This window comes from Amphiprion ocellaris, chromosome 15 (assembly GCF_022539595.1).
Source record: "Amphiprion ocellaris isolate individual 3 ecotype Okinawa chromosome 15, ASM2253959v1, whole genome shotgun sequence".
In the NCBI taxonomy this organism is placed as follows: Eukaryota; Metazoa; Chordata; class Actinopteri; family Pomacentridae; genus Amphiprion; species Amphiprion ocellaris.
In genome coordinates, this window is record NC_072780.1 from 15,559,177 (window position 1) to 15,582,672 (window position 23,496).

Here is a 23,496-nt window from a genome sequence, read left to right on the forward strand (position 1 = left end):
CATTTACAGACAAAGAAAGAAGTAACATGTTGTCATTCAAAACACTGTGCCATTACACAAAAATGTGAAAAATAATTAGTTGAAAACATTTAATGATTTGTTGTTATGATCTGTTAAAAATGTTGCAATGCTGGTGATTAGTACTAATGTGATAGGATTCATTTCAAAATTGGAAAGAGTTGATTTTTTTTCTTACATAACTGATAATTTATACAAACATGGGACAGAGTTCATGAATTGTTCAAAAATGTTACAAAGGTAGTGGTTTGCACAAATGAAGCATGACTTGATGACAGTTAATGATTTCCTAAAAATGTTAGAAATGACAATTTGCACAGAAATGTAGCTGGTGTGATTTTGAACAAAATGCTGCAAATATGCTGATTCATACAAAACTGCCAAGAAAGATATTTACCAAAGTTTCAGAGATGGGATGCCTCTGACTTTTAAATATTGGAACAGATTTCCATATGTGTGTGTGTGTGTGTGTCTGTGTTTCCTACCGTCATTGTTGTGGAAATCATCGTTAATAATTATTGTAAGGAATAATTAACATAAATGTGATCAGACAGTCTTTTTACACATTATTTTCATTATTTTTATTGTTTAAAGATGACGCAAGTTTGCTATTGAGGAAGTTTGTATCAAACAAGGTGTCCTTCGTACTACTCAGTACCCTTGAAGTTGCTCTCAGGTTCAAAAAGGTTGGTGACCCCTGGTCTATGGTCTAACTGTACAGAGGTGATTTTAAAACTTAGCCCCGCCCACTGGCACACGCATCTCCCTCTTTCCGTTGGCGACGTTGAGAAGAGTCCTGAATATTCCTCATGCAGAGCTACAAAGTAAGTGGAATTAAGTCAGACTTACTGAAATAGTAAAAAAAAACTTTTGTTGTGAACTGCACAACTTGAAATCAAGCAACTGTGGTAAATATACGGTATACAGAACCTATGTTTGTTGCTTTACTGACTAGTATGTGTCACGGTAATTAGCTAACATTAGCTAGCTGTCTCCTTGCTTTCGAGGCAAAAAATGTGATCAGTTACTATCTAACAAATGACATGTAAGCTCATAGCAAAATAAAACGTTACGTTTAAATGTGGTTTTTAAATGTTGTCTGAGGCTGTAGTCAGTCCTTTTTTTGTGCATTTTGCCATGCGATAATTTGTCTCAATATGCAGAGTCCTGTTTCACATAGTTGTCGGTGTGACCAGGAGTTCGCTATATTTATTATATTTCCTCCTTAAAATTTGAATTTACTATGTCAAACTTTTGCCAGAAAAAATGCTAGTGCAGGTGAAGTTCAGAAGTATGTCAAGCTGGATGCCATTGGAGGACAGTATGACTTCTGCAATTTCATGAAAAAGGAATGCATGTTAATTTTATTTCGCTTGGACTGGGGAAATTGACCCATGCTCTTTTAATAGCTCCATGTGTAAGCTTCTTTATGTCATGTAGACTCTGACTCCGTCATGTACATGTATTTTCTTTTGCTTGTTTCAAAGCATTTTGCACTGACAGTACAAATGTACATTTAGTACCTTTAACAATTTAACTGGATTTGTTTATTTCTATGCATCTGTGAAACTTGATGTACTTTTGGGATAAATCTAAACAATAGAAGACTTGTAAATATCACAATTCCTCTCTGTTTTATATCAGCTTAAAGAACTCAGTTGGAAGACTTTTCAGTCAGAGTTTGTGGCTTTTCAGCCTCAGCCTACGACCAAGAAATGGCCTGGCTTCCGTTGCTGATACATCTCTTCCACCAAAAGCAGGCGGGCCAAAATCTTCAAAATCAGTACAAGTGATGCAGTTGAGAGACTTGTAGTCTGTCATAAGGTAATTACATTTTTAAAGTAATTTTTTTAAAGTCACATTCTTTGCTACCTGTGGATATGAGAGATGTTCTAAGTGAATGAAATGTAAAAGAACTCTTAATAGGTGTTCCAATCTTGCACTATTTAGTCAGAGGATGTTAGAACGAACGAATGAAGATGGATGTATTCAGTGTAATTTTTTATTGACTGAACATCATTCAAGTGAATAATGTTCAGCTTTCTTATCTCATCAGCAGTCATGCTGCAGACTGGAGGAACATCTCCACAACCAGCACGGTCAGCAGCCCTACCTCCTCACTGTTGGACGTCAGAAGAGTAAGGTACAGTTTCTACATCACCGTGGATAAGCATCTCATTCCATGCCAGACAAAGCGCTCACTTAGGGCATTTGATGGACTTTTCAAAGCACATTATGTGTTTAATTTGTCTTTTGATGCTGTATTGGTAAGCTTTTATACATTCTTGCAGACAACAGTGTATAACATTGATGTGGGGAGAATGAAGGAGTCACCCAGAGTGAGAGACTTGAGAGCCTGGCTGCTTAACCAACCAGTATTACTCTCACTCTGTGAGTAAGAAGTAAAACAATGCTGACCTGTTTTTTATGTCAGAAACTGTATGCCAGCAGTGTGCAGTTGATTTCACATGTAAGAGTTGAACACAGTTACTATCCTGGAATTACTATCCCAAGTTCAAATTGTTTTGTTCTCAGCCAGGCTGCAGGCTTCAGTTTCTCACATACGCAGGCTTTCAGAAGCACCTAAATAATGTTCATGGAAGTGTTCCGCATATTGCTCAAACGCCAACTGTTGCATGCTCCTCTACTGAGCTAGTTGCAAGTTCATCTCAGGCCGATGTTTAGGAGGACCGATTTAATCCTGTTAATGAATGTAGCTCTTCCAGCATGTTTCCATGATTATTACAATTATTCATTTGATATTACGCATGATCTTCTCGAGGGTGCGGCTCAGTATGAGCTCAAATTACTGATTGGATAACTCACACATTTTATTTCAGAACAGGATTTGCTTACCTGTATGTGTGTGTATATATATATATATATATATATATATATATATATATATATATATATATATATATATATATATATATATATATATATATATATATATATGCTAAAAAAAATCCCAAAAATGTTGAAAATGTGGACATCAAAAGTTTCACTGTGAAAATATTTTTTTCCCCACATTTTCCAACTTTAAATCGGGTCAATTTTGACCCGCAGGACGACACGAGGGTTAACTGAGCAACCACTGTGTTATTATACCAGTAAACGTGTCAACACACAGTCTGAGAATCATAATTAGTGCAGTGAAAGGTGGTGACTGAATAATTACAGCAGAGATAATGTATGGATGTCATTTCTTTATGAGGACACAGCTTTCCTATGCTAATCCCTGCTGATACAAACACGCTTATTATGTTCAAATACCATGTTTAATTATGTCAGTTAAAATCTAAATTATTGTGTCATTACAGGACAAGAACACATTTAAAAAAAACAGAACAACAGTTTGTGAGCTGCCATCAGTGTCTGTGACGGTTGTCAGAGTCAAAACTCGGGCTCCAGCCGGGGCAGCACCGGGAGGATGAGGTTTCCAAACGAAGAGTCCTGGGTGATGAAGAAGCCGGACGAGTGGACGTGTGCGTGCTGCAGGGCGGCCTTCTGCTGGGCGGCGATGTGCTGCTGCTCGGCGCTGTCCCTCACTTCCTTCAGGCTGGGTCTGGACGACAGCGGGATGTTGGCTCCGGGGCTGTTCATGGACTGGCTCTGCAGCAGCCGACGCTTCTCCTTGTCCAGCTCGGCCAGGATGGCGACCCGAGTCTTGTTCTGGAAGCCTGGTCCGGGCGGGTTGGCGGCCATGTTAGCTTAGCTGTTAGCTTAGCTGTTAGCTTAACAGCTAGCACACAGCGGGTTCACAAGCCCATGAGGCGGGTAAAGTCGGCTGTTAGCGCCTTCGCGGTGTGTGTTTGTCTAGGTTGTTGTTGCTGCTGCTGTGGACACCGGAGAGACACGAAGAAAGTCCAGAATTAAGTCGTGAAGACTGCGTTGTTTTAGCTCACTGTTGTTAGCAACACAGCCGACCACCTGCAAGCACGAAAGCTCGGCTTTCAAAATAAAAGCGCACCGAAATTAAAACACCATATTGTCCAACACGAATAATCAGAGCTGAAAGCTAGGATTTGATATTAAATGTTTAACCGGTACTGCGAAGACAGCGACAAAACAAGGGACTTCAAATAAAATAAATAAACGAGTCAGCATTTATATTGTACTGACTTTGTAAAAACTGTGTTTTTAAGTAAATGAAGAATTCAATTACCATTGCCATCATGTAAGAGAAACAAAATCAGCAGGTAGTAGTTTATTCGTCTCACATTTACTGCAGAATTGAGCATATATTTTTGCTTTACAGTATTTCTTAAAAATAACTCAAATCCCCAGCACTAGGTGACAATGTTTCATAAGTATAATGCTGTTTGTGTAAGTGTAGCCTTTTTAAACTGGAAAAATTCAAATATCAGTTGGCAATTTGATTATCAAATGTACTAACACTTAAATGACTGTGTAGAAATATGGTAATGACTTAGAGGTGGCAAAAAATTTAAATCATTTGATATTTAAGTGATTTCTGTTGTGTACTGAATGTCCTCTAACACCTCCAGGTTCACATTAGAGTCAGTCTGTGTCAAATCTGATTTGTTGTTCAACTGGCCTCCATCATCAGACAGTAAAAACTGAACATTAAAACTAGCAGAGACACTGAAATGGTTTTTGTGAGTTTTATTTCCGCAAATAAATCATATAAATTGTACTCCTTTGCATTGTTTTAAAATGTTACTTTTAGTGCTGCATTGACATCCTGTTTGACGTGTCATATATAGTCCTTACCATAATTTATTTTAATAAGCATTAGATTTATTTTGATGTGTGTCGAATCATCTATGTATTTAATGTATGGGAGCATTCAGCAAGGCAAGTTAGCAAGTTAGACCTCATATGTTGTTCAATTTTACATGAAGAAAACAGGGAAGCAGTTTGTAACTTTGCACAAAAAATGACAATATAGAGACGCCTTCGTAAATCAGTTTTTGTGGACCTATAAAAGAGTGACATCAACATTTACCACACTCTAAGTTCTACTCATCTTACTGAGATGTTGACCAAAGACTGTATTGTCAGTGGAAAATATAGATACATCCATATATACACACTTACAGGAATATTCTGGGGTCCCAATACATTTTAAACAAGGCTGGCCTTGTTTAAAATGTTGCACTTTTATCCATTTCCAAGAGACAATAATTCAAAATGTGGCCTCTCCTGGAGCCATTTGATCTTCTGTATCTGCTGGAAACAGTTTTGTCATTGTCCTCACCTCATGTAACTCTGTGAGAGTTGTCTGTCTGGTGATACTGAACTCTTAAAAATGGCTTTCTAAATCAGAAGTTCTGTTTTTTAAGAATGAATTTTTAAAGAATAAATATTCCAGTTCTGAAACGATTCAAAATTCAGCCAAAAATATTTTTACAGAACTTAGTTTTGGGTCCTAAATATCAAATAAGTAAACTCTGAACAAAATCTGAGTCAGCAGAGCAACACCGTTAATCTGAAATGGCACAGACTGACCCAATAAATATAGTAAGATCGAAGAATCAAAAATCTAAAATTGTGCCACTTTGTACTTCCACTCTACTACATCTATTCTTCTATTATTTAAAGCCCTTTTTGTTCCATTGTTTTCACAGTACAGGTAATACATGCAATGATGTCCCCAACACTAGATGGCAGCAGTTTACTATGAATAACTATGTAAATGTAGACTTTGCAAACTGTCTGGCAAAGTATCAACTGACAGTTTGACTGGTAAATATAGTAAGACAGTCATCAGGTTTCTATTCATTATTTTGCAAAATTTTCAATGTTTTGTAAGATTATACATTTATAGGTCTATTTATTTGTACTTGTGCTGCTCTAACAATCTGCTCTAGATAGTTTCGAATGTTTTGCAGGCAATGCTTGCAAGAAGCTCCTCAAATATCTATATATAATGTATCAGTATCTCTTCTGGAAGCATTTCGTTTTTCATCCGTAATGCACGTAATGCACGTCAAGTTACCAGTATTTATGAAGCAAGTCATAGTGTTGTAATAGTTTTATGAGGTTAAATATTGAGGTTAACACCCTACAGTGGTATTTATAGTGTGGATTTACCTCAGCAACTACAATGTTGAGGATTAACACCACAAAAAATGAGACAAAACACAACTTTACCTGCAGTACTATTAGTTCTATAGATTAACCAGACTAACTTAGAACTAAAGTTATGATTCTGCAAAAAATAAACATACAAACCCAATGACAGAAGGATTCTCTGGGTCCGCTCTGAGCAAACTTTGTTGCTTTACTGTTCATGTGAGGGTTACACAATAACTTAATTGTGCATTATAAAGTAGTTGGAAGGAAAGAAGTGCTGGTAACTTGTTCACAGTACACTTATCAATTAGTATTTATTAACATCTTTTTCCATCACATTTTTCTTAAATAACTACAGTACAGTGTACATACGTTCATTTCAATTGCAGCCACAAATATCAAAGATATTTACAGGTTTACATATACAATATATACATATGCACAGGAGGCGTGTACACAAGGCTTCTGTGTGTCCCTGTGGGGTTAAAGCTCACACATTTGGCTACAGCCTCAGAGTCATGAGGGAAGTTCACAAATAAATCCATAAAAGACGATACACAAAAGACCAAATAAAACAAGATGAGATTTACAGGATGTACAATTATTACAGGTTGAGTGAGTGAAAATGGCACCATGTTGGCATGTACAGTATCCTCTACTAGGGATATAAAGGAGAGAGAGAAAAAAAAACACTTCACATCGGCAACTCAGTTGTCGGAAACAACATGTCAGAGATGTAACAGTATGTATAACATATGACACTGCATGTACACATTTCCATATCAATAGATATGAAATATGTCAATCCTCATTCTTACGACAGGGATTGAGATGATCAAAGTATCCTGGTTGTTTCTTCAATAAACACAAATATGTACAAAGGAAAATAAACACCCAACTACAGCAAGTTCACGTCTCCATATTCCAATCTTGTTTTTTTTTTTTTTTTTTTTACTATTCTGTGCTTCCCTTTTTTTAAATGCATATAGAGCAAAGACAGTAGCAATGGCAACATGCATTAAAAGGCGCGTGAATGTTTTAAAATTTGACTTCCACCCTATTTCCCTCACTTAGAACCTTCCTCGGTCAGTTAGAAAAACCTTACAGGCCTTAAATAGATTTAAATACTGCAAGAAGCATGACTTTCTGGCACACATGAATTGAAGTAAAATCAAAACTAATAAATATTTAAATATTGTAATTACTAAATTAGTACCGGCTGTGGCCAGCATTTTGTTCAGTATTAGGGAAGTAAAGCTCTTAGGGAAGAGACGCTTTTCTTGTAGTAGCTGTCCTATAAATAATAATATTGTAAATAATGCAAACGTTCGATAAATATTGCAGTGATGTGTGCAAACTAGCTGTTTTGACTATTGTAGTGGTTTTAATACTATGGTAAGGAAATAAATCAAGCCCTTCAGAGCACGGCTGTTACTGTTTGGCTACTACTTCCAACATCACATTATTACGGATTCTTCCTAAACAAAAAGCCAGTGGGGAATGAGGGGGAAACAGATTGGCTGGCAGGTTTCTGTAAACTACAAGTAGAAACTGTAAAATTACAACACATTTAAACGTGTTCAAATCACACACCAAGTCAATGACTTAAGAGCAAGTGCCTGACAAGTCAGTTTGTCCATTTTGGATTTTTAACCCAAAAAATGGGGCACAAATTAAGGCGTTATCGCTGTTCAAGTTTCTCACAATGTTTATATGTCAGAAGTATAAAGTTGTTTTCAACGCAGTGCTAAAGGTCATTAATGTTCCATGTGGTATTTACAAGGATGGAAACTGCTCAGTTTCAGCGAGTAGCACCAATAATATGCCCACAAGCTCCCAACACATTTCATGGTTTTGTGCAATTTCAACTGAGAACGAGATCAATCTGTAAAAAAAAAAAAAATCCACAGTGCTCAAAAGTATGTTCTACAAAAAGTAAGGCTTTTGAGATCTGACTGAACAAAAGAAAAGAGCGACTGTCATGCCAGGAAAAAAAATGCAGAGGGTAGGATGTTTGTCTTTAGAAACGCCTCAGCGTGGCCAAAACAATTACACTTTTGAGTCAGTCAAGTTCAGTATGTGGAACAGCAGCAGTGTGACTGGACAAGGTAGTGTCTGTACGATGCCACAGGCCCAGGTCCGTTGGTCCCGCCCAGTGCAAAATCCCAGTGGATCACCCGACTGGTCCATGGGTCTTCTACAGTGTGCTACACCATGTTGGCCAGCTCTGTCGAGTCTGTTTCTGAATCCACCTCGTTGTCCCTGTGAGAAAACAAGAGACTTCAGTTGGAGTTTTGCTTCACATATGCACACAGACACAAGTGTTTTCCTATTCCACAGCCTTACCTCTGTTCTTGGAGCAGTTTGCGGTTGCCTTGCCTCCTCTCCTCATTGATGGGATATGAGTACAATATGCAGAGGCCGATTATGATGAGAGCGACGGGGGCGGCTGAAACCAACACTTTCAGAGTTATGTCCACTTCCTCTGGCTGAGAGCAGCCTCTACTGATGTAGCCCGCAAAGCTAAAAAAAAAACAAAAAAAACCAAAAAAAAACCATAATTATCAAACAGAAAACAGACTTAGAGACTAATGTGTATGAAGTACTTTATATATTGCAAAGCACTATTTAGAGATCTAACATTCAGTAATTTTTTACTGCAACTGAGAAGCTGATGTGGAAAAAAAAATCACTGATCAAAAGGCGAACACTGGTGCAGTCAGTCATGTGATGCACACACGCTTTGATGTGGGATTTGGGTGCAGGGAGATTTGACTTAGCCTTAGGTAGCCTTTAATATTTTGATTGAATTATTTTTATCAGTTTAAAGTGTAGTACATGCTTGTGTGAGCTCTTACTCTAAACTGAGAGTGGAGATGCCCAGGGAGACTCCAGAGGCAAACTTAGTGAAGAAGACGTAGAAAGAATAGAAGAGAGCTTCGTGGCCGGTGGACTCAGGGTTTTGCACTTGGAAATCATCAACGACATCCGGTAGCATAGACCTGAAATAACAAAATGTTAGTCAGAAGAAGTCATACATGTATATTACTGTTAAAACAAAACAGCAATCCAGATGAAGAGTCAGCAGGGCTCTTACCAGGGCAGCAAGAAGGCTGCAGCCACTCCAACCCCAGCAAAGAAGGAAACGATGTAGGTGACAATCAGGTTACTCTTCAGACACACCACCAGGATCATGAAGGGAACCACAGACTGGAGAGAACACATTCAGACATCAACACATTGAAAGATTTACTTCCCAAAACAGGCTTCTTAATGGCACTACAGCAGTTTTACATAACTCCTAAAATAACACTTAATTCCTGCCAGTGTTAAAGGCTTCATACGATCTGGACCAGATTGTGAGCCTTACCAAGGTTCCAGTGTAAACTGCCGTCTTTTTCCCAAAGCGAGTCAGAAACCACTGCCAGAAAGGGATGGCCAGGGTAGCAGAGAGCTGAGAGAGGGAAGAAAAAAACATTCCAAGTCTGGTTAACCAGCTGTTTTGCCAAAATTCAAATGAGTTCCTGTAAATTTCACAAAAGACCCTCTATAAACAGGTTGATGAAGCCTCTCTATTACGTAACGGGAAAGAAAGAAGCACAATATCAGAAACATTCTCAAAGTGCTTCAACTTCCGACTGACTTTGACGGGACTTGAAATGTTGTGATGTCGGAGCACTTTGACCTCTCTTATCTGCCAAACACAACAGTGACTATGGAAGACAATATGGCTTCTTCAGCTCTTCCCAAAACAAATCCGAGCTCAACGTAATGCAGAATTCCACAGAGGTAAGCGTCCGAGTCTGCAGGGGGAGCAGAAGGCACGCTCAGATCAGTTTGGCCTCTGACCTCTGCATATTTGACTAAAGGTGGGAATAATACAAAGCCATTGTGCAACAGTATTTTTCCACATTTGCTTATGGATACAAGCGAAATACTAAGCTGAAAGATACACCGCCTACACATCACTGCACAGTCATCTGTGCTGCAACCACGTTGTTCTGTGGCTTTCAAAGCGCCTTCATGTGGTGTCTCACTGTGAGTAAACACGCATTTCATTTGAATTTCATTTCCTTTCTACTTGCATGTGGATACTTTTTTACATATATTATCAGCAGCAGTGTGCGTGCACTTGAAATCAGTTCATCTTCAAAATCCAAAGTCCATGGAACTCTCCTGCACAGAACATCCTTCAATCCTATGAGCCTTATCAGCCCTTTCCTTAGAAATCAAACATTATTATCATTTAATAAAGTTTTATCTTTTAAATGCACCTCATAAAGCATGTTGGGCTCAATGCATTTCTAAATGAAACTGAAGAGGACAACACGGCTACTTCTGCTACAAACACCGCCCAGTCCTTGAAAATGAGTTAATTTGCTGCGCATCACGGCTGGAGAACAATGTCCTGTACAGCATGCTTTGTGCAACGTGCCTCACAGAAGCAAAATGGACACACAAGGTTCTTTTTGTTTGTCCCTTGTTAATGAACTCCCCACTGCTCTCATACAATGTTTCATTACATTTGACCTTTACGGTTTTGATTCAGTATCTGACAACCGGTTTGAGACACAGGTCCTTATATAATACCTGTAATTTGATTTGACTTATCTTAGCTCTAATAAGATCTGAACGGGTTAGATTAGTGTGACATCGCATCGTATTACTGAAGGTGAGGATTAGGATCTCTTCCTGCTCGTTATTGGATACTTCATAAAGGGGCAGTTTCTCAACAAAAATCATTTCACTAAATAAATGTACTTCAAAAAAGGTAACTGCCTTGCCTCTATAATCCTTTCCATAAAGTAAAGGCTCAAAGCATGTAATCTTTTCAACCTCACTAACCTGTGCTTTCTCAGTCGGTACAGCTGTACTGTGTGAGAGCCAAGCACATCTATGGATTAATTGGGTTTAATACCTGTCAGGGTCGGAGCGCCGAGGGAGTCTTTGATTTGAGCTTTTTTTTTCTTTTTCTGTGTACAGGTTGATATGAAAGGGAGGCTGAGACATGAAAGGAGAAATGAATGTGGCTCCACTACTGTCTATGGGAATGGGATGGCATTCAGGCTGAACAGTCAGAGTGGACACACATCATGGAAGAACTCACCCAGGAGCCTTGCTTTATAACAGAGTACAGAGCGGCCTTGTAATTGAGGACAATTTATGTGTTCGCCTTGGGAGGGAAGGCCTTTGTCTGCACTCCGAAGCCGTAACTTATTCCACACAAATGGGCAGCTCAAGGCTTCATATGCTGACTGAAATGCGGTCTTTTGCTGTGGGAACGGTGCACCTATCTGTGTTTGTTTGGAAGTGCCACCTGTGGATGTCTGTGGGCATGCTCACCATGATGGCCAGCAGAATATTCTGGAAGTCGTTCCTGAAACCCAGCGTGGAGCTGCAGAACAGAGCAAAGTTTCCCTCCAGGAGCTGCAGGATGAAACAAAGAGGCTCACTCAGTCATATTTTACTGCCTAAACACACAAATACAAACATTTCGGGCCAAGCTTGGAGGTGCCAAGTAAATTCTGGCTGGGAGAGCAAACCAGTGACAGACTCCCAACATTAAACATAAGAAGAACCGGCTGAACTTCAGCCTTTTCCAGACTTTGGACACACAACTTTGCTGGCTTCAAGTGACAGCGTTCAGTCTTTCAGACATCACTTTTACATTAGTAATCCTCAGATACAGCCACAGTAGTAACGGAGTGCGAGCGTGCTGGCACAATAATTAACCGTACAATAAGGTTCAAGGAGCTACTTATAAACAAAAGATAAAACCTAAACTAATAGAAAGCTTTTCAACATGGAGACAGGATGGAGAGTCTCAGTGTAGCAGCTTTGAAAGAGTTCAACCTGAGGACCTCTGCCAAGTAATCTAACTGTGGCTTATAAAGCCTGATCCTTTTATCAAAGTCTAATTATTTTTCGTATGTCGTATCAAGTGTTTTATTGCAGAGATTGTTCCATTGCACAATCTCATGAGGATATCTGTTGCAGTAGACTAGTTGTGGTATACATGGATGTGTTCCCATAACAAAATAAAGAACAACACCTGGATAATAATTAAAGTAACTACCAAAATTATGTTGACATATTTACTGGCAATCTGTGAATGGGACTACATGCAGTTCAGACTGGTGCTGTGTTAAGTGATACATGCTAAAGCTGCTAGTTTCAACCTAGTAAGATTTCTATTTCTATATAAGGGTGACCAGACATGTTTAGAAGCTGAAAGGAGCTTGTCTGAAAGGGGCTTTTAGTAACCAAAAAACAAACACTTAGCTACAGAATGGCTAACATACTGTACATAAACTAATCCAGAGTGTAAAATAAACAGTGTGTGTGTCTCTTATACGTACCATGAAAGCTAGTGAGGTAAAGAGGAACACCATGACCAGCTTGGCATATGGTCCATGCCCCATCACCAGCTTAATCCCTTGGAAGAAGGACATGGGCTCTGACCTGAGACGACAGGACTCTGGAAGGAGGAAACATGGGAAGAATGAAGAAAACCGCTAAACTAGATCCACTTGAATACATTTCATAATCTTTTGACGTCCCCTTTACTGCTTTATTTTTCATGAGTAACTGCTTTGTAGGCTCATCCTTTACAGAACAAGAAGTGTCTGATCACTCCAATCACCGGTCACAAGGGCTTCAAATTTAACCAAAGCCTGATGCTCTCACACAGACTGTCAGCCCACAATCACACCACAGTACACAGCTACAACTGCACATCCCCACTGGACGAGAGTAGAAACGTCACTTACAGCTCGGTCACATGAAAGACATTTGTTTATCTGCGACCAATCGGGAAGCAAAAATTGAGTAACTTAAGTTTCTGGGTCTTGCTTTGGAGGAAAAAAAAAAGCTTAAATGAGGTACTTCAAGGATGGAGTGAGTTTGGCTGAAAGATAAAAATCTCACCTTTTTGTTCCCTCACACCGAAGAATAAAACAATAGCACAGAGGATGTAGATCAAGCAGATGACACCAGATGCAATCATGTAGGCCGTTCTCTGTTAGGAAGAGAAGTTCAGTTAGCAAACATCATTTGTTTTCTAAATCTCATGTTCTCTCATCAACTCTACAAGAATTTGCCATTAGCTTTGACTTGTCAAACAAAGGACTAATAGATAAACTTGTTTACCGTGTGCTCCAGGGAGATGACAGGTTCGGACACATTGAGTCCAACAGACATGGAGGAGTTGCTCAAGTCTGCCACGATGTCGCCGGGTCCTGGGAGGCAGGGAGCATTCGCCATGCCTACTATCTGCCCCTGGATGGCTGTACCGAGCACAGTGCCCAAAACCTCCACCGTCATCCCTGATGGGAGGACAGACCAGAGACGTTTAGCAAAGAGGTGACACACTCAATATCTGTCTGCTAGAAGATTAATGTAGGAGATACAAGGCTTGTTCTATGATACTTACTATATGCAGTGGCAGAGTCTCTCTCCTTCTGCTCCGAGCTGATGAACATGGTGAGGGCAGAGTATGGCACATGGAAGCACTGATGGTAAAGAAAAGGAGTAAAAAGGTGAGAAAAATCTTCCAATTTTAGGTCATGTAGACAACTAAAGACAAATTATAACAAATGATCGACATTCTGGCAAATGTAATTGGGCTCTTTCGCAGAGGTAGGGGAGAAGATTTTACTCTCATTTCTTTACAGTAAATATGAAGCTATCATTATTGGCTGGTCAGCTTAGCTTAGCAGAAAGAAAGGAAATGGGGGTGGGGGGGGTGGGGGGGGGGGTGGCAAGACTTGCTCTGTCCAGGGGTAACAGTCCATTTACCAGCATCCCTAAAACTCACTAATTAACACTCTCCTCTGTTTATTCTGTGCAAAAGCTGTTGCCAGTAAACCAGCAGGAACATGAGAGAGTTAACTGTTCATAGCCAGGAAAGAATCTACTAAATGATGCTTAGTAAGAAGGACAAAAATGCTTTTTTCACACTTTTGTGAGGATTAGAAAATGTTATTACTAATATCTGGTTAAAGGTGCTGATGCCTTCCATTTTCAGTCTTTAAAGTGACCTCCTCCTTGCTGTTAGTAATGCTTATTTTAGGTTCTTGTGAAATGCTGTACATTTTGGGAATATTGCTACACAATATGATTATAAAGTTAGTGTAAAAAAACATGAATCACAATTTAAGTTCACCCCATGTTGACCTCTACATGCAGTACTCAAATCCACTGGGGGAGTGTAAATAGTTAGCAGGGCAATACTAATACTTTGCTGTGACCCTGTATTGCATTTGTGGGACAAGTGAGAGTACGCTTGGAGTGTTTTTGTGCAGTACTCACAGTTTGAAGCGACTGGAAGAGGCAGTAGAAGAAAAGGTACCAGATGACTTTGCCATTCTCAAAGGGAGGGACGTACCATATGAGGAAATAAGAAAGCACCGCCAGAGGGGTTGAGAACAGGATCCTACAGATGGACAGGATGGACACGAGGGGAAGAGAGGGGGAGAGGAATGAAGAGAGACAACAACAACATCAGTGGACGAAAACGTGATCTATTTAGGCGTGAAATCGCTCTCACTCTGTACACAATTATCAGTCTTCACAACTATAGGGGCCCCTCATTATATAACAAACTCTGTCTTTCAGTCAGCTGTGCCAACTGCTTATCAGCTGTGTTTCATTTTGACCCTCTGACAATGATTACCATTAATAGGGACACCGGGTTCTTGACGTTCCCACACAAGAAACAGGTTGTGCTTCAAGTATGGCCACATCTGAGGGTCATAGGTAGATAGTCTACTGGGGAATGTTGCCAGACAACGGCGAACTTGCTTCATTGTAGAGATGACTAACTGAACGCAAATGATGCACAATCAGGTGACTGAACGTAAGTCTAACATCCTGTAAATTCACGCCATGAGGAAAAAATTCTGAAACTTCCTTTAGTCACTGCTCTTCCTCTCATTCTTCTGATGGTCAGATCAACACTCTCCAGTGAGATGTGAGATTGTGAGTTCAGCCACACCCCTGACGTGCTGGAAAAAAAAAACATCTGGCTTGTGGAAGCGGAAAAAGGTCGGAGAATCCTGCTTCTTCCATCTGTGCTTGACGGGAACCGTTTAAGCCTTATCTTCCAGGATATGAAGTCATGTACACATCACAATGGTAAGGAAAAACATGAAACTGTCACACACAGACGCACTTTCTCCCCATGGCGCTGAACAATATCCAATCAAACTGCTCAGCAACTCAACAGCTTCATTTGAGACTCACTGCTAATCAACTTGGGCCGATTTCTAATCAAATGCTGATGTGCTTTAAAGAGAGAACTGTCAGGAGGAGTGGCATTCAGGCTGCTCTCTCGCGCATATGACATGATTAACTGTACACTTGTATGAAGTCAGTGTGGGAGTGGTTGGCCAGTTAAAGCAGATGTTTTATCTGGAGATGACGGTACACTTAGGAGTGCATCATTTTTTCTGAACACATACTACATTCAGTATGATATCACTGTGCTTAAGTAAAAATGCCTTTAATGTGATTTTAATTTTTATCAACACATCTCACAACACACATGGAACAATAATGAGAAGAAAAAGCATAGCAACTGAATCTCTACATGTTATCCTGCTTTTATTTTTTATACAAAACTCCTGAGTAGTCAAATCTTCTTCAGTGTTCAGGGGCTAAGCCAAGACTTGCACTATCCTTGCAGAACTGCAGTGACACAACAGGCCATATAAGCACTGACCTGAAACCCCCTCCTGGAATTATATTTAAATCTCCTCTGAAATAGCTGTGCTGACTCAGGAGGACTGACTTTATCTATACAAGTTAACTTAACAGGTGTCAGCTTTTAGTCTGGCACCTATTAACTGTGAAAACTTGTTCTATGTAAAGTCTTTTTTTTTTGCAGACAATACTGGGCTGGGTCAGTGAACACACAGCTGTTAATAAAAGAAGAAATTGGCAACGACTGTGATTCTCAAGCCTTGACTTGATGGTTTCATGCCTTGACAAAAAAGAAATCAGTAATATTCAAAACTGAATCATACTCTACATAAAACTGTTTGAAATCATGGAATCAGGTACAACACCTATATGTTAAATTTATACTCTAAAAAAAACAAACTATTTTCAGTATTTGTTTTGTAATTTCAGGAAGTAAGAGAAAACCCAAACTCTCTCACTTGTGGCTAAGCGGTGACAGTGAAACTTGAACTGTAGTAACCTCTTGGATTCCTCACTCATTCTTTAAAAATCTCACAGGGCCCTGCGCAGCTGAGAGCTGAGACGCCATTGGCTAAGACAGGTGGTGTGTTGTGGGCTAGACCAATGAGAAGCGAGCATGCCTGTAGTCACCCTCCCCCACTACCTAAACACAGAGCTTTTAAGATGGAGCGGCTGCGCTCCCCTTTGTCCAGTTTCCGCCCTGCCCTTATGTGCAGCACTCATCTACTCACATCTTTACGACTGAATAATGTGACTGAACATGCCAACCATTCCGTTCCTCCTCCTACAGCCCCCACACACATCCCATCTCCCTCGACAAATGCAGGAGATATAGCTCACTTAGCACAAGCAGCCTCCTGCATGACCCACTTTTGAAATTCAAACATCATCATGCTGACTGCAAATTACAATAATGAGATCTAGACCATTACTCTCCAGCACATAGTCCAATTGTTGTTAGTCAACATGATTTTATGAATAAGTATATCAAAAGTATGCATGTAATTATATATTTTTGGATATAAATCATTCACTGTTGACACACTGATGTACAGTGACTACACTGTGTACATTTACTCATTTGCTGTAAAAACAGCCATTTCTCTGTAACTGCACAGAGGTATATCTCCAATATTCTCAGGAATTGCTAACCACTATCTGAACAGGATGCATCCTGTGTGTTCTAAATTAATTATGCAAGTGTTCTTGTGGTATGCACACCTTAGGGAACATTAACATTGGAAACTGATGAGGAGACCACACAGGAGCTTCATCTCCCATTTGTGTCCCCTTGTACCCATGTTTCAGAAGCAACTTGGGAGAATATATTTTCAATCAAACAGGAAGTGAGTAAATGTGCTGGTGTTGCACCCGGCCCTGCATCTCCCTGTGGTACTCATTATAAAGATGCCTTGCCCTGCTGAGACATTTACCTTAAATATCTCTCAAGTGTCAATCGCTTTGACACCCTTTTATGTCACTGGACCATTTCCATCCTAATCATGCTATAAGGTACTGAATGTACTGACAGAACAGTAGCTCTAAAACATCTTCTGTGATGACAGGAGCCTGGCGATCACTTCTGTAACTAGCAGCTCCGCTGACACCCTACACCAGAAGTCGCTCATGTAACAGTATGAATTCTAACCCCTTAGACATGTGTCATAATGGTCTGCACTTTCTGACAATGCAGGAAAGACAGTTTAAAAGTCAGACATTATTCATGATCAGACTGTGAAATCAACTCATGTAGGATGCTCAGAGATTGAACAATGTGGAGGAGGGGATATAGAAAACGAAAAGGGTCAGTAGCTTTTCCATGAAAAAGGCCCGAAGCATCACAAGCCTCCCACTCCCTCTGCCTGCCATCACACAGACAAAGATGCAAGCTGAAAGCAAATCAAAATACCAGGTCTCATGTCTCATTTTTAGGTTAGGCTTTTGTTTTTTAATTAATTCAAAGTATCTTAAAGGTCTATTTGTACAAATAAGCGTCTTATCAAATTGCTGAAAATGAGCTCTGTATTCACACATACAGAGATTCAAGTAACTGAATAAGAAGTTCTCCTGAAAAATGGTTTGTGTGCTCTCTGTAAGAGGAAGCCTTGGAAGCAGGCAGGTGTTGTATTTGTCAGTGCCATGCTGAAGGCCATGCTATGGGAAATTTGCACAACATACATCTGCAAGAATTCCCTGTATTTGTGTTTTGGCTTTAGTTGTTCAATCTGAATAATTATAACTAAAGGCATTTTTCAGTATATTATTCTATGGCCTGTATGCGTAGCAGCAGCTGGGAGTAGGCGTGTGTGTGAGACTGAGAGGGGGACGTATGAGTGGACTTGATACAGCGGTGATTGCATCAGCATGACCCATAGTAACCTCTCTTGGGAAGATGCTGGCTTTTCCTACGCAGTCAGAGCACAAAGCCCCGCCCACAAACACTGACACATGTAACGCGTGATGCAGGGAAACTTCCACTCTGAGCTCTGACTCACCAAGGATGATGGAAGCCCCCCTTCATTAAGCATTTCAAACAACAAATATGAGACAAGTGATTTAATAACTTAACTGGATTTATCAACAAAGTCAAGTCAAAGACCTGACAATTACAGTTAGGAGTGAAGTAAATTACCCAGATTGAGAGAAAAAGCTCTAAACTGTTGATCTAGCTGCCAAATATATCAGGTCTTAGTGTATCATACAGGCTGCAGCTCGCTGAATGTGGCTGGGAATGAGACATACCAGGGCAGCATGCGTCCAAAACGTGTCCATGGGCTCCGGGAGACCAGAAAACCCACTGTGGGGTCTGTTACAGCGTCCCAAGCTCGGCCAACAAACAAGATGATGGAGGCATAGAAGGGATCCAACTATGAAAGGAAAAGACATAAAAATTAGAACATTCTGCGCAGTACAAATACTGTAAATATAGTTATTGTCTATGTATACCAGTACAACATCCACACTAGATGTCGCATGAAAGCTGACAAAGAATATGTAACTTGCGGTTGTATAGTTAAACAGTAGCAGTGAAGCTCTAAAACTCGACATTAAACTTGACATTTTATTGTTTAGTTAGCAACTTTTTAAAAGTCAGTAGCCAAAGGGCAACCCTTATCAAGGATGAAGCCAAACAGTGAAGGAGCCACTTGGCAGCTCAGTCTGTCTGCTGTTCATTTGTGTGGAGCAGACAAGCTTGACTGGACGCCAGGCACGATGAATGCCTGACTCCTGACTGTACAATCTGCGCCATGCTGTGTCAACCAATGGACTCTTAATCAACAATGTTAGAAGCTGAACAAAGCTAAACCCTGGGAAGCCTTTGACTTACATGCTATCACAGCTTTAACCATCAGATTAGTGTCAGAGCTCATTAAAGCGAGCTCCTCCTCATCGTGCTACCATCGTCCCTTACACAAACTTTTTTTTCAGAACAAGCCCCTATAAGCCTTTGGATACAGCAGAGCGTCATCAGGGAGTCAATAATGGAAACAGGGGAGAAACTTTTTCCACCACTTCATTTTCCAGGACACTCATCTCCCTTTGTTGGTGAGCTTTGATATCTGCAATGTCCTGCATGTGCCCTGATGACAGGGACATTTTGAAGAACAGCCCCTTGACCTTAAGTCTGTAAACATATTTGCACATTTCGCTAATGTAGGACAGGACAGAACTTTGGCAAGGGCATTCGAGGATGTGCACCATGCTCCCATTCCCAGTAAAAGGGTCATTTAAAGACAGCACGGTGGCTATATTTGGCTGTGTGTTATGAAAGGGACCCATAATGTCTGGACAGGTGTGTGTATTACTCACCTGAGCTACATCCAGAAGATAGATCTGCAGAAAGAAGCCCAAGGCACACCCTGTGATCTGGTAGGGCGCTCCACCGATGGCATAGCATATCTTGTTGCAGACTGACAATCTGTTCCTGTTGTCATGCTAGAAAGAGATAAGAAATAAATATTGTTCGTCATGCAAAATGATCAAATACATTGCTTATGAAAGTAAAAATCGGGATTAGAAAATTGTACAAAAGTGTAAACATAGTAGCAGCACTGAGGTCGGTTTATCTACCGCAAAGATTATTAAATACACATTTACTTCAGTAAAATTACAAATTCAACATTAACCAACTTTTGGAGAAAGTGTCCATAAGTATTTGCAGCCGTCTGTGTAAACTTTCTTAGACTTTGGCAAGGCCCGGCCCTTATAATTATAGGAGGGGTTAACTCTCCAGAGTCGACGACTGCAGTTCAACAGGGTGATTGTAAAACAGCAACATGCACTTTAATTCTGTCAACTTACAAACAGGTAATTTTCTCAATTCCTGTCTGAACAATTAAACCTTCACTAGTCTGATTAAGATAAGAACCCATTTTTCAGCGCCTCAGGAGGAATGTGGCCTAAATTCTTAATCACCAGAGTAAGAGTCGTAAGAGCCAAAGAGTTCAGCTGGCAAAAAGCTAAGCATGGTGCAGTGTATTTGGCAGAAGTCAGGAACAGCTACTGGGGAACAAGAACCCCTTGGTTCTCTAACAAGCACTCATTCTTCCACATTTTCTCCACTGTAGATGTAATAATTTCCTCAACAGACAGACTCTAAACAGCTCTTCTAATAGCAACACAAATCTGTGTCGATTAGTGCCAGGGCATGACAACATCACGGTGTCACTCACACCAAAAGCCAGGGTGGCAGCACCTTGGCAGCAGTCTGAGCTGGCTAAATACCCTCAGGGACAACTGCCAGTGCGATCACCGTTTTGACTACTGTTGCCCAAAGAGAGGCAGAAACACACCCTCCTCCCAACCAATCAAAAAGTTGGTGCTGCTGTGTCTCCAGGAATTTTTCAATTAGTAGTGCTGAATAAGGAAAGAGCTGCTGTTCATAACCTCAAAGCGTAAACAGAGTTAAGAGATCATCAGCTTCATGATCAATATGAAAATCACCTTGACCTGCAAGCACATTTCAGTGTTCATTGTCAATGAAATGCATGAGGGCATAAAGTGCCTCATCTCTGATCTTAGACCACAGTACAAAACTTCACTGTGACTCCTGCAGTATAAACCAGCCTCTGCCTTGTTGATACACTCAACTCAGTCTTTGTTTAGGCGACAAAACACTCTCTGACTGAAATAAGAAACCAGCACCATCAAAACATAGGAGTAATTATGAACACATTGGCTGGCATTAGAGCAGTTGGACTACTTGTTGTTATAGGTTGTGTCTCCATGGTTGTGAATAGCAAGGATCAAACCTGGCCCTGCCACGGGATGCACATGTCCCCTTAAAGTGTGGCTCTTTTTCCACCTTATGTAATTGTCCCACACTAGTTCTACCTGTACGCATAAGATTACATACATTTCTGCCCCTCCTAGTCTTATAAATACACTGCACTCACTGTACTGACATTTACATGCAGCACAGGAATGCGTCAGTGTGACAGTCTCTTAATGTCACCCTCTACACACAGCTTTAAAGCAATGCACTAAAAGAATTACCTTTGCATTATGCATGCTAACTGCATGAGTGGAAGAGGAATGGGTTGATGAGAAAAGAGAAAAATAAAAATAATTCAGTAAAGACGTGCAGCTCTGTTTTGCAAACATGATATGAAGCCCATGATTGCTGCTTCTAAGGCTACAACAGCTGCTATCTGTGCTACCAGTAATGACATGTTACTACTGTAAACTGATAACATGCTTAGATCAGAGGCATGTCATGGAATAGGTAGGTTTGCTGATACTCAAAGGTGGTAGAGATGTTTCAAGTTTATGTGAATTATTTTAAAAGGTAAGACAGGAAAGTGAAAGGTTCCTTCTGGATGAAACTTAAGGAAACGTTCTCCTGCCTGCAGCCTCTGTTTGACACGTAGCCTTGGTGGGTGCTCCCCGTTGCGTTCATTGCTATCGGAGAAATGATATCTCGCCCTAGAAATGCAGTCTAAATCTCAACTTTAATAGCATTTGGCAACTTTAGGGGATAAAGAACATATGCATAACTGAAAATTTAGAAATTACAGCTTACATGCTGTTCCATTACAACTCACGCCAGAATTTACAAGCCGATGCAAATTTCGTCCTCCTCGTTTTTTGCCACTACAATACGAATCATTGTCGTATTATTTCTGAAGCAGAAACACAGTTACCAAAAATTCTACATGTGCTTCGTGCGGATTTATATTAAACAATTCACAAATGGACCGACACGCTACAATATTGAAGTCCCTCCTGTTCAGGGTCGCTTTAGGTGAAGTCAGTGAACGCAGCGCAGAAACACACCTATCTATCAGGCGACACATTATCATATAAACTGATATGAGGGCTGCAGCCTGAGATATTGCATGTTGGTATAGTCGACAACACCCTACAGTGTTTTTTTTCCCAAAATGGAGACTCACATTTCCAACCTGACTGCACGTTTTTCATCGAATCAACTCCTTCATTGATTTGAAACGCTGCTATGCAAATGAGCAAATTCCAGTGGCTAATTAGAGGAGCTAGCCAACGGCCAAAGACGAACGTGGCTATGATTAAAAGGCAGCTGTTGAGAGATACAAGTAGCATTTTCGGGGTTTAAATTTAGCCGTGTGGCTGAGGAGAGGGGGATGAGTGCACAGAAAACCACGAATACTACAACCTTTAAACCAAAATTATGACTTAAAGTATTTAACTTAACGGTCTTTCGTAGCTTTGGTGGAGCTGAACAATTTGAACAATTTCTGGGATGAGAGTGAGGAGGGAGGCTGTTAGGGAAGATAAAGCAGCACTGATTTAATGAATTAAATTACTTATATTTCATTTTATTTACCATTTTTACCGACTAGTTATTTCATTTTAAATTATTTTTAATGAATAATGAGACATACGTCGCTGTCTAATATCACAACCGGTGACGCGCGCGCCTAAGTTAGCTAACGTACGTGAGTCACTGATTTGAAATGTCAGTTTGCCGGTGAGCCGCTTCATTCATTCACGTGTCAGTTTTTACTCTCTAACAAACCTGCTTTCCACTCCTCCTTGTGCCTTCTGGTGAGAGCATCCAAACCATGAACAGTCGCTAAAGTCAAATCTAATGAATGGACTCACCTTCTTGGCGAGCTTGATGCCGTCCGGTTTATTTAACAAACTGGCGTTGGAGTATTGTTCAGCTCCTTCTCCCTTTGCCATCGCAGATGAGCTGCTTTCTTGGTTGAACTTGGCACAAACACACACACAAAGAAAACACTAATTCGGCTAATAAAAAAAAAATATATGTCAAACAAGTCTTTCCGATGAGGTTTGAAGCAACACGTCCTGTGATATCGCCGTGGTTTGGAAACTGAGGAGAGATGTGGTGGTAGCAGGGTGGATGTAGTAATTTTTAGAGCTCCCCGCCCCTTCCATTCACCCCATGTCTTCATCCCGCCCCTCCGCCGGGTCAGCCCGGCTCACGTTCGATCATCCGTCATGACGAGATAAGACTCTCACTGAGCTCACGTCCTCAGAAATCCACTCCGAGCTTTATCAGAGTGTTTACGTTCTTCACGGTCGATATAAGAAGTAGGATTTTATTCCAGCCTCGTTAACAAATATACACTCCTCATAAAGTACACTTCATTCGTGTAAATATTCTTAAATTTGTGTTCTTTGTATCCTTGTGTTCTTCTGTTTTTTTCTTATTTATCAAGTGTGTCAAACTCATATTAATTCAGGGGCCACATTCAGCCCAATTTGATCTCAAGTGGGCCAAACCAGTAA

General features: G+C 40.3%; 2 protein-coding genes across 2 annotated transcripts; both read right to left on the bottom strand.

Annotated features, from left to right (window-relative positions):
• Positions 1 to 3,212: 3,212 nt before the first annotated feature.
• LOC111576993 (SOSS complex subunit C-like) lies at positions 3,213 to 3,987 on the bottom strand. The gene has a single exon (XM_035954133.2). It carries the CDS (start codon positions 3,724 to 3,726, stop codon positions 3,415 to 3,417), a length of 312 nt encoding a protein of 103 aa, XP_035810026.1. The 5' UTR covers positions 3,727 to 3,987; the 3' UTR covers positions 3,213 to 3,414.
• A 2,368-nt stretch (positions 3,988 to 6,355) lies between these two features.
• mfsd2ab (MFSD2 lysolipid transporter A, lysophospholipid b) lies at positions 6,356 to 23,086 on the bottom strand. Its single transcript, XM_023283026.3, has 14 exons — positions 22,846 to 23,086; positions 19,573 to 19,698; positions 18,505 to 18,629; positions 14,371 to 14,494; positions 13,493 to 13,571; positions 13,210 to 13,385; positions 12,988 to 13,078; positions 12,420 to 12,538; positions 11,404 to 11,487; positions 9,431 to 9,514; positions 9,158 to 9,270; positions 8,919 to 9,062; positions 8,407 to 8,583; positions 6,356 to 8,322 (listed from the first exon to the last, which is right to left on the bottom strand). Exons 1-14 carry the CDS (start codon positions 22,924 to 22,926, stop codon positions 8,268 to 8,270), a joined length of 1,578 nt encoding a protein of 525 aa, XP_023138794.1. The 5' UTR covers positions 22,927 to 23,086; the 3' UTR covers positions 6,356 to 8,267.
• Between the last annotated feature and the right edge of the window lie 410 nt (positions 23,087 to 23,496).